This window comes from Crocodylus porosus, unplaced genomic scaffold (assembly GCF_001723895.1).
Source record: "Crocodylus porosus isolate Cpor-Errol unplaced genomic scaffold, CroPor_comp1, whole genome shotgun sequence".
Taxonomy (NCBI): domain Eukaryota; kingdom Metazoa; phylum Chordata; order Crocodylia; family Crocodylidae; genus Crocodylus; species Crocodylus porosus.
In genome coordinates this window covers 32,988,898-33,001,154 of record NW_017728910.1, presented here as the reverse complement: position 1 = coordinate 33,001,154, position 12,257 = coordinate 32,988,898, and the positions used below count along the sequence as shown (strand labels likewise).

The window sequence follows — 12,257 nt, the reverse complement described above, 5'->3', positions numbered from 1 at the left end:
GTTTACATGATTGAGACATACATTTTAAAGTATATTCTTTAGCCTTTGAACACAACAAAGCAGTATGTAGATGTCCCAAAATACCTGATAATATGTTCGTATCCTCGTTGATAGGACCCTCTTTCAAAGCTTGCTGCTGAGAGGGGGACAATCTGCTCTGCTCGAACAACTTTTAGTGTCTCATAAAAAGCAGTTGTATTTTTCTTTTTTGCTGATAACAACAACTGTCCTAGTCTGACACTCCAGGTAGTGGACTTTACATCTAGAAAAATCAAAAAGGCAATCCAGAACGATACATCAAACTCAGACAATACACCATAGCCTGCCAATACCACAACACCAGAAATGTGTTTAATGCAGTCTAGACCATACAAGCTTTCACCAGAATTATTTAAAATATATTTCAAAAGATGTTATGACAACTAAAGGGATACAACATTAATATTGTATCCCCCTCCCCAAGAAGCTTGAGGAAATTCTGCCAAATAAGCTTTCAGAATCCTGAAGAGTGGTAATTTCAGAAAAAACCTGAAGGAGCTTGGTCTTAAGGTCTCTTGAAATTTCAAACTATAAAAAGTTAGGATAGATCAAAAAACACATCATGACCAGCCAAATGTCAAACCAGAAAGCTCACAATAAATCTCCTTAGTTTAAAGCTATTTTTAACATTATTATATACAATTGCACAAAAATGTTACTACCTGAAGCCAAGTAATTTTCCAGTAAATCCCACTGAGATAGTTTCCAGGCTGCCTCCACTCTATATGTGTTCAATTCAGAAGTCCATTCAGACCTAGTACATTTAAAAAAAAGCAAGAACAGCCAGTGTTGCATCCATAATAATTATTTGGTCAAAGTATATTAGTCCTACATTTTATTATTAACCAATTGTCTTTAAAACAACATCTTTATGTTACTTGAAACCAATGCTATAACAAGTTATTATACATTTTCAGTAAAACAAAAAACAGTAATCAATCTATAAAAAAAAAAAAATATTTATAGCTACCATAAAAGCCTGTCAAAAATGACAGGGAAAAATAGGCTACTTGTTATAGGGTGCGCCACGTTGCTGTTATCCACTGTGTCATTACCAACTTGAGCTGTTCTGCCTGGTTTTCTTCATTTCCAAGTGTCCCCTATGTAAACTCCTTTGGATACTTCTTCAGACACTGATGATTTTCCATGCACAGTGCATTTGGATTCAATCTTCCACATGGCCTGTGAAGCATACATCTTGTCACATTGATCTCTGCTCAACAGATAATGCACTGTTGTACAACTGAATGTTTGTTCTAAAGTTCTGGGAATGCTTGTTGTTCTGATTCATCATCAAATCCCGCAAATACTCTGGAAATGGTCTGCTTCAAGGCAGAATCACTTTACCCTTATAAGAATAACTCCAGAATTGGCCATCTGACAGTCTTTCAGCTTGGAAGTTTGAAGAGTTACAAATTTGGCACACCACGTTCATCAATCCACAATAATGTTCCTCAATCTCATCTTCAGTGAATCTATTGTTGCCTAGTCTTTCCGCCTGCCTTCTACTGTCACTGCAAACCCTTTGCCTTTCCATTGCATCTCTTCCACAATATCCTCCTTGCTCATTCATTTAGTTTTGTCTTACTCTTGCCATAATTTCTGCATTCAGTTGAGGTCTGTTCTCTGCTTCATCTTGGTAAGGGTGTTGTGGGTTAAAGTTAAAGTAAGGGTGTTCAGGGACATTTTTTGCTCAGATACCGAGTACACCATAACTAATTGAAATCAATCACTAGAAGGACAGAAAAGTAAGCAGAAATATGGTTTTTTTTGAGCATGACAGGCAGAATGATAAAAGACACAAGAGAAGAAAATTATTATAGAGGATAATTTGTAACTGACATCTTATAAATGGGGTTTACAACAAATAGTAGAAAAACATTTTATAATTAAAAAAAGGACTATTTTCTGGTCAAAATGTTCCACTGGATTGGCAATACTGTTAGAAAAACACATATATACACACGTATACCTATACACACACAATTAAGAGTGCTATGCAGGAGTTGGCTGAGTTTCAAAGTACTGAAATCCTTGTTTGGGGCAGCCCTAGGCAATAGTCTCCCATGACTTGGTTTCAGTGTTGCATTTTTTTTCAAGTTGTCCTTGAAGCACTTTCTCTGCCCTCCTCTTGAGCATATGCCTTGACTGACCTGGGAAAATAAAACTTGCTTCAGGAGTCTGGAGTCAGACATCCAAATGATGTGGCTGGCCCAGCGAAGTTGACTTTGGATAATCATCACCTTGATGTTTGTGGTGTTTGCTTGTGAGAGGATGCTATCATTGGTGCATTTGTCTTCCCAGTGGTCTTGAAGGCTCTTCACACTCAACAACCATCAACACTGTGGAAGACATCTCCAGTGGCTTGAGATGTCTTCTGTACTTTGTCCATGTCTCAGCTCTGTACAGCAAGGTAGGAAATCACAACCTCTTGATAAACCACGCGCTTGATTTCGGATCTAATGTCACCATCTACAGAATATGTATACATAGATATGTAGGTATGTGGTAAGGCAAGGAAATAAATTTTTTTTTCTTAATAAGTTAAAGCATACATTTCCACTGCAAGGATACACATAAGAAATGCTAATATTACTGGCAGTCCTGAAATTAAGATTTTATTTAAAAATTTAAAAATGTAAGAATTCTCCTTTCTCAAACTGCTCGTGACTTCTGCACTATGTACCTGATCATGTGGGAATAATAATTAGATACAGCTGTAGTACAAGAATGTTGTGTTACTCAAAAATTGTTTTAGTTGTAATAAACCCATTTATTACCTGTTGGCAAGCACTCCGTTCACTTGAGTGATCACAGTAGATAGTTGTCCAAGACCTAACATGGACTTCACAACACCATGATAATGAATTATCTAGAAATATAGGAAGGCATAATCAAAATGGGTATCACCCATTACCAAGAAATACCAGGGTGGTAATCTGCAGGGCATTTATCTAGTTTTGCACTTTTAATTTTTCTTGAATATTTTTCTTGCTTTTAGTTTGATATGAAAAGGAAATAAATAATTAAAAGTTACTCATTAAAAGAATAATCAAATCACCAAAAAAAAATTACAAATTTGAACAGAGCATCTGACTTCAAGAACCTCAAATTACACATGCAATTTCTGAAACCTTTCAGAAATACATAAAGTCAGGTTCAGAGTGATTTTTTAAATATGTGACCCTGAGAAATGCTATTTAACAGTCTGAATGATGAATTCGTATAAACAGTGAGAAAGAGACAAAACACATTCGTGTCAAAAGAACTTCAAAAAAAAGGAAAAGTCAAAACAGACTTTGAGTAGCTTCATTCACAATTGGTCTAATGATGTTTTGGGGAGTTTTTTTTCAGTAGATCCTAACTGAATTAGGAGTACAAGAGCACCAGATTTACCATATCCTGCCTTCAACAGTGGTCTGCTGCTTCACAGGAACATGCAAGAAAGCTTGAAATAAGCAATTCCAGAACAACTCATCTTCAGGGAAAGGTTCTACCAACCACTCCCCTCCCGCCCACAACTAGGTAGATGTGAATTTATACCCTGAAACTTCAGGGTTTATATGCTTTCCAAAACACTGGCTGTTTCATGGGTAAATACTATTTACCCAGCAGTACTATTAAAATCTTGGATACTTACTCTGGCTTTATTAACTTCCAATACCCTTAAGACAAGCTAAGCTTAAGCCTCCATATCTTATGCCAAAGAATTCCACAGTTAGTTATACACAGGTGGATATCCTTTTATCAGTTCTGAATTTGCCACCTGTTGATTTCAGGTTGTTGTTTTGGTCTGTATTCATGAAAAAGGTTCATGAAAAAGTTGAAATTAAATAGTGAGGCAAAAAGAATGAGCAAGCACTATTCTAAGGTATCCTAATATTTCTGCTGGCACACATCTGCACCAATATACATATCTGCCATCTAATCCTGGATCTTTACCAAACAAAACCTGCCAATTATCTGATCATCCACATGCAGAGATCAGTCCATAGATATACCAATTACCACTTTCACTTTTAAACCAGCATTGTTCAGAATCAAGAGCATGAACCCACTATGTACAAACCTAGGGAATTATGCAATTATACACCCATGCAACTTTGCACATAAAAGGCATGACTGCACCTAACTGCATAAGTTAACCGTGGCAGGCTCTGTTCCTTCACCTCCCCAGGGGTCCTGGCACTCCACCTGGGGGCCCCATGATGTGGAGGCACAGAACAGTGCAACTGGACAGCTGAGTAAGGGGGGAGGGGAGGTCCTGCCTGCAGGAGCAGAGACTGGGTATGGGGTTTGTGGGTGGGTGCGGACTGCGCACCATCGGGCTAGCCCGCTGGTTCCATGCCTTCACGTGAGGCTTCCAGTACTCCAGCAGGACGTCAAACGTGGAGGCAAGCAAGAGCCCACCTGGCCCAATGGCACATGACTCTATAGCCCAACGGCCTGGCCCAGTGGCACATGACTCCTCACTGGAGTGCTGGAAGCCCAATGTGAAGGGCCAACTTGGCTCGATGGTGCACAGCTAGAAGCAGAGCCATGCACCACCAGGCTGGGCAGAAAGCTGCACATAGAGGCATGGAGTTGCACACCACTGGGCCGAGTAGGCTCGTGCTTGCATCCACGTGCAGCTTCCTGCTTGAGTGCTGGAAGCTGCAAGTGGAGGCATGGAAGCTGCCTGACTTGATGGCATGTGGCTCCCAGTCCCAGCCCATACCTTCACAAATCCCACCCCCACACAACTCACCCCCACTCCCCAACCATACAAAGTACCTGCATATATTTCTAAAGAAGGTTCAATTACTGTTAATAGCAACTCAAAGGAAATCAATATAAAAGCACACTTATGTTCATATTTTATATAAATTATTTTAAACCACTATCATACTTTTTGCGTTTTCACAGAATGGAAAAGTAAGAATTTGCCTTGCATTTTACCTCATCAGGTTCCAGCTGAATAGCTCTGTCATAACAGGCTGTAGCATCCCTCAGCAAACCAATGCTTTCATGTTCAAGGATCTGTTCTTTCAGAGATGGTTCTGCCTTTCGAATTGCACTCACCCCAGCCACTCCATCTGGTTCATGCATAGCAGCATATAGTTTCTTTGTTTAAATGCAGAAAAATATTGCTATTAGAAATGTAAACCAATCACAGTACTTCTACTGAAAAAAAAAAAAAGCCATTTGTATATCTTAAGAATTAAGCATATTGCTAAAGAATTTTCTTATCAAACCATTCCAAAGCAGAATTCTCAGTCATGAATCACTTCAGTAAATTCTTTAGACATCTCAGACTATTTTATTGGCCAGATTTCCAAATGCACTTCAGCCATGCTTTAACTTTCATATGCATCAGTAGTCACCATCTTATGCTACTGAAAGGAGTAATATTATCAGGGTTTATTTGAACCAGTTTATGAAAAGGAGCAAATTCTCAGCAAGTTGTACAATTCAGACTTGCAAGCTGTATGCAGCTGATCACAGTACTATCATTCTAAATTACTTCTTCAAACTAGGAAATCACTGGATAATATAAACAGGGAAACATGAATAGTGTTGGTTTATCTCATGTTACAAGTTAATAACATTTCTTGAAAATATCCTTCACATCTGTAAAATACAAAGTGTATTTCATCTATATTGGCATAAGTAACTTTCCTTTACGTACAGGAATTTCAGTGATAGATGGTTTGTTTTTTTTAAGAAAATCAAGTTCGCTGAAAGAGCAGTAGTCTCTCTTTAAATTTACAGTAAAAGCTTGGCTATCCAGCACCCATGGGGAATGGGGGGTGCCGGATAACAAAATATGCCAGTTAACTGAGCGGCCTGAACACACATCTTTGCCTGCTCAGGCCGCTGCCTCTCCTGCCACATCGCTGCCCCTCCTGCAGGAGACAGGGAGGGGGGCCCCATGCAAGCTGCTATGCCCCAGGCCTTGGGGGCTCAGGAGCACAGGCTCCTTTGCCCCAGGCCGTGGGGGCTCGGCGAAACCAAAATTGCCATGGTGGACACTTCTGATTTTGCTTTTCCCTTACAAGCCAGCATACTGGTTAACAGAGCATGCTGGCTTGTAAGGTGCCAGATAGTGCAGCTTTTACTGTAAAATGTTATTAGATTTTCATTCTAAATTTCTTTTTTCCTTATAATTAAGGAGAATACCCTGGAGCCAAAAAAAAGCCTCCTCCAACAAAGCAGCATCTTAGAGAGGTGTACTTACACCTTTATCAAAAATAAAAACTTTAAAAAATATATATTTAAAAACCTGTAAAAAACCGAGATGCTCCTGGATATTTTGTTTCTTTTCTGTGATGAAAGATTCAAAGTGCATCACTGCTCTTGTGTATGCCTTCGAACGAAAGGAAGCTATAGCCAATGTATCCTGAGGTATGAGGTCTAGAAAACGAGTCACATTTTGATATTCTCCATAGTTCTCGCTTGATGCTGTGGAATGAAATCATTTAAAAAGTTTGTTATCTAAGTTTAACTTCAAGTTATCTTAAACATCAATGTTCAGTTTATCTCTTATTACAATTTTATGATGGGCTATATTGAGAATACGTCTCCTTTAGCATAACTATGATTTCTTAGAAATGTCTTTAGTTCCGTGCTCCTAAGGTTTTCTAGGCAGCATGTATACCAACTTAGTTTTACAGATTTCCAAAAATAAAATTTAGGCAAAAAAAGTATTACATCATGTTTTACTTTGACACTATGTATTTTGATTCAGAGGATAATGTTACAACAATTTACCAACAGTACGGTAAGAAGAAATTAAAAAAAAGATACTATCATCATCTCAGCAGTAATGTTTCATTCTTATGGACATTCCTATGGCTGCTTGCAGACATTAAAAAAACCCAACAACTCTACAATGGTGCTTTCCTTTAAACTCAGCACACTTCCACACTGAGCCCACTGCATGCCCAAAAGAGGCAATGCATTAGGTGGACGCAGCTTGTTCAATATCTGTATAGATCTGGTGCTTTAGTGGGGCTTCTTTTGCATTTTTATCGAATAGCTGATTGACTCGGCTTCAGAGAAGAGTGCCAGAAAGCCCCAGTGCAGCGCCCAATCTATACAGACGCTGCAGAGCCAAGTCGAAGTAACATGCTGCTGCTTCCGGTAAAATGCATTTTTTTTTAACATCTGCAAACAGCCTATATGCTTATCTGAAGAATACTAATTCCAGTTCACATGCAATGTTAATTAGCATCACTAACATTTCACATCTCCCTTGTCTCTGTTTGACTTGCTAGTAGTTTTCTCAGCAATAAGCATCTGGAACTTATGTCTAGCCCATTGTGTCAGGTGATCAAGCATGGAGAACACTGTCTGGGTGCTTAGTTGACTCAGATCCAAGGCACTATCCTGGAGTCTTCTGTTACAGAGGTCATCATGTTTGAGAACAGCCATGATCTCTGCATAAACCTACCCAAAAGATAATATAAAAAAGGCAGACATTTTTAGTGTCATCATACAGGCTGCAAACTATTATAGGACAGCTGAAAAAACAAAGGTCGAACTAGAAATATTAGGCATTATAACTGTATCTGTAATTTATATACTGAAACTCCCCACAGCAAGGACACACAAGCAAACACATCTTAGCTACACAATTAGAAACAGGAGAAGAATGATTAATGTGCAGTTATATTCAAAATATAAATCTGAAGAAAAGTTAGAGTCTACACTTCTTCCTGGTTTCTTTCAGAAAACCACATACCCACCTACCCACATCCACCTTTCTGGAACACAAGCTGCAGGCTATTACCAAGTGCAGAGGTTAACTCACAAAAGTACATGGCACTATGAACTGCTAACCAGGGGTATTAAATCAAGCAGCTTTTCCCCAAAAGCAGTCGTGCTCAACCTATGTCCTATGGTCTGGATCTAGATTTCAAAGCGACTGGATCCAGCCTGCAGCACAGAGGACCAGCAGCAAACAGCTTGACCTGGTACATCCCATTCCCTGGCCTGCTATCACTGCAGCTCTCCTTCTCTGCCTCCTTCCTCTCCCTCTGCCATTGCCAGTCACTTCCTTCTGGCAGTGGAGTGGAGAGGGGATTGGTGGCCCACAGCACAGGCAGTTTATAAGCACCCAGCCTGCCCCTCTAAAAGGCTGAGCCCTAAAGTGTAGGTGAAAGCCACAGCGGGGTAGTTATGAGTCAAGAGTCTGTTGATGCCTCAGCTCAATTTAGCCCTGAGCAAGGTGTGGCACATCCATGTTCTCCCTCTGACACTCTAGCTCCTGATGTTGTTGCTGTACAACTGGGATTCACAAAGGAACTACCAAGATTTACAAAAAACCTGCCTGGAAATTGATGTTATTAATAAGACTAGTGTCGAATATCTAAAATTTATACTGAGCTCTTCAAATATTGTGCTGAGATGCCTCAATTTTAATTTTTGTGAAAAATGAATGTGATTATAGCAATGAACTTGCCTCAGACAGGGAGTTGTTAATCTAGAGGACCTCTCAAAGTCCCATCCAGTCTCATTTCTTTATGACTATGATGGGTCCATCTTACCTCTTGCTGATCCTCCTGACTGCATCCCAGTAAAACATAAACAAGAATGTGTGGAAGAAGATAGATTGTCACTTTGAAGTCATGTTTCATCATGATACTGCAGCAGTTGAAGACTTTGCTGGCAAGCTCATGTTGTACCTATAACAAATATGGTATTTTTCAAGAAAAATCTGATTTTGATAGATAAAAAAATGTGACTGGCATGATTTTTTAAGGCTTCAGACAAGCAAAATTTCAATATAATCTTTTTTATTATTATTATTAATGAAGATCAATTATGTCCAATCCAATTTATTATCTGATGACCCACAAATGGTAGAGAGGTAGACCTGCATCAGGAAGAGAAGAGTTGCCACCATGCACATAAAACTTGGGGAACATACATTGCCAAGCAGGACACACCAGTATAAGCATATATTGTGGATTTCTCACCACAGAGACTGTATGGAGAGTTAAGATTCTAACTTCCTTTCCTCCAGCAGCCTCAAGTAGAAACTCCCATCTTTCCACTTACCAGGAGGGAAAGGAATTGTAAACTTGTTTTTATTTATCAGAAACTAGAAAAATCTAATGCAGCTAACAAGTTATAGGGGCTCCCGCTTTAGAGGCTCATTTAACAAAGACATTCTGAATGTATCACTTATGCATATCAATTTGGGGAAATAAGAACTAATGAGCTAATGGGTTTCTGTGACTACAGAGATACGACAAAAATGAGGAATTTCCTTCCCTAGATTTCTGAAAACATGATTTTAGATTTAATATCTTGTTGCAGAAGTAACTGTCACAGTATTTTCAGTTTCCAATTGTCTAAGTACTACAGAAAGGTGTTTGAGGTCCTTACCAAGTCTTTGACTGTGATGCAGTATTAACTACAGTCCTGCTAAGGTGCCCTTCTAACAAGGAACAGCACTAGTTAAAAAACAACACTACAGATTTGTAGGCCTTGATGTCTATAGTAATTCTGGTTGTTAATATTAACGTTGCTAATCAAGCCTCTACTAAAAATTCCTCAATGTTCTGAACACCAGAATCTCCTCTTTGCAATCAATGGAACTGAGAGAACCTTGTTAGCCCTATCCTATGGAATTAAGACTTTCTTCAGAAAACTACTGAAAGTTTCCAGATCATGGGCACTGGTTCTCATGAGGGATTTCAATCACCCTGACATGTCCTGAGAGGGCAATACAGCAGTGCATAAGCAATCCATGAAGTTTTTGGAGAGTGTTGGCAACAACTGTCTAGTGCAAGTGTTGGAGAGGTCAAGTAGGGGCTGTGCTCTTTTTGACCTGCTACTCACATACAGGGAAGAGTTGGTGAGGGTTGTAGAAGAGGATGACAACTTGGGCAACAGTGACCACAAGATGATCAAGTTCAGTATCCTGACAAAAGGATCCTGAGTTATACTGCAGAATAAAGACCCTACACTTGAGAAAGCAAACTTTGACTCCCTTAGGGAATTAATGAGCAGGATCTCTGGGGAGGCCAGTCGGAGGGAGAAAGGAGTCCAGGAGAACTGGCTGTATTTTAAAGAAACCTTACAGAGGGCACAGGAACAAACTATCCAGATGTGCAGGAAGAATAACAAATATGGCAGGTGACCAGCTTGGCTTAGCAAAGAACTCTTTGGTGAGCTTAAACACAAAAAGGAAGCGTATAAGAAGTAGAAGCTTGGACAGATGACTAGACTAGGGAGGAGTATAAGAATACTCCTCAGGCATGCAGGGATGAAATCAGGAAGGCCAAAGTGTAACTGAAGTTGCAGCTAGCAAGGGACATGAAGGGTAACAAGATGGGTTTCTACAAGTATGTCAGTAACAGGAGGAAAATCAAGAAAAGTGTGGCTTCCTTAACTGAATTGGGGAAGCAACCTAGTGACAGAGGATGCAGAAAAGGCTGAAGTACTCAATGCCTTTTTCACCTCAGTCTTCACAGGTGAGGTGAGCTCCCAGACTACTGTACATAGCAGAACAGTTTGGGGAGAAGGTGAGCAGCCAACAGTGGAAAAGAACAGGTTAGGGACTATTTAGAAAAGCTGGACATATACAAGTCCCTGGGGCCAGATGGGATGCACCCAAAGGTGCTGATATGATTGCAGAGCCGCTGGCCATCATCTTTAAAAACTCATGGCAATCGGGAGGGGTCCTGGATGATTCGAAAAGGGCAAATATAGTGCCCATATTTAAGAAAGGGAAAAAGGAGGATCCAGGGAACAACAGAGAGGTCAGCCTCACCTCATATCCCAGAAAAAATCATGGAGCAGATCCTCAAGGAAACCATTTGTAAGCACATGGAGGAGAAGAAGGTGATTAGGAACAGTCAGGATGGATTCACCAGGGCAAGTTATGCCCAACCAAGCTGACTGCTTTCTCTGATGAGATGACTGGCTCTGTGGATCCGGGGAGACCAGTGCATGTGGTATAACTTGATTTTAGCAAGGCTTTTCATACAGTCCCCCACAACACTCTTGCAGGCAAACTAAGGAAGTATGGGCTGGATGAGAGGACTGTAAAGTGGACAGAAAGCTGGCTAGAGCACTGGGCTCAGATGGAAGAATCAATGACTCAATGTCTAGCTGGCAGTCAGTATCAAGTTGAGTGCCCCAGAAGTCAGTTCTAGGACCAGTTTTGTTCAATATCTTCATCAACAACCTGATAGACAGCATAGAATGCACCCTCAGCGAGTGTGCAGATGACACCGAGCTAGGGGGAGTAGTAGATACACTGGAGGGTGGAGTTAGGATTCAGAGTGATCTACACAAATTGGAGGATTGGACCAAAAGAAATCTCATGAGGTTCAATAAGGACAAGTGCAAAGTTCTGGACTTAGGAGAGAACCCCGTGCACCAGTACAGGCTGGGGGCTGACTGACTGGGCAGCAGCTCTGCAGAAAATGACCGAGGGTTACAGTGGACAGTAAGCCTAATATGAGTCAACAGTGGGTCCTTGCTGCCAAGAAGACTAACAGAATACTGGGCTGCATTGGTAGGTGTTGCTACCAGGTTAAGGAAGGCAATTATTCCACTCTGTTCAGCACTGGTGAAGTCACATCTGGAGCAATGTGTTCAGTTTTGGCCCCCAACTACAGAAAGGATGTGGACAAACTGGAGAGAATCCAGCTGAGGGCAAGAAAAATGACTTGGGGGTTGGGGCACATGACTTATGAGGCAAGGCTGAGGAAACTGGTCTTACTTAGTCTAGAGGGGATTTAATAGCAGCCTGCAGCTACCTGAAGGGGGGGTTCACAAAGATAATGAGAATCTAGACTGTTTTCAGTGGTGACAAGGTGTTAGAACAAGGAGCAAGGATCTCAAGTTGCAGCAAGGGAAATTTAGGTTAGATATTAGAATGAATTCTCTCACTAATGTAGTAGTAAAACACTGGAACATGTTACCCAGAGAGGCTGTGGACTGTCCATTCTTGAAGGTTTTTAAAACTAAGCTAGACAAAGCCTTGGCTGGGATGATCTAGTTGGGGATGGGTCCTGCTTTAAGCAGGGGGTTGGACTAAATGACCTCCTGAGGTCCCTTCCAACCCTAAATGTCTACGACTGTATGACACACCTTCGTAAGCAGGGAAAGCTGGCTCTGGTGATGTGCTGGGGTCCCAGCTGTCAAAATGGCTCCAGTACAGTTTCCAGCTCTGGAACAGCATCAGAGTATCTAATGAACATGTCTGTGTAAGAGAGGGA

At 40.6% G+C, this 12,257-nt stretch overlaps 1 protein-coding gene across 3 annotated transcripts in view; it reads right to left on the bottom strand.

Moving 5' to 3' along the window:
* Positions 1-12,257, bottom strand: part of ATR (ATR serine/threonine kinase) — a 78,562-nt gene that overhangs the window by 26,611 nt on the left and 39,694 nt on the right. For all 3 annotated transcript variants that reach the window (XM_019532977.1, XM_019532978.1, XM_019532981.1), the window contains exons 26-32: positions 8,568-8,705; positions 7,260-7,467; positions 6,302-6,480; positions 4,978-5,142; positions 2,820-2,911; positions 702-793; positions 85-262 (exon numbers count right to left, since the gene is read on the bottom strand). In XM_019532977.1, coding sequence (XP_019388522.1) covers positions 85-262; positions 702-793; positions 2,820-2,911; positions 4,978-5,142; positions 6,302-6,480; positions 7,260-7,467; positions 8,568-8,705 — 1,052 coding nt within the window. The remainder of the gene's footprint in view (positions 1-84; positions 263-701; positions 794-2,819; positions 2,912-4,977; positions 5,143-6,301; positions 6,481-7,259; positions 7,468-8,567; positions 8,706-12,257) is intronic.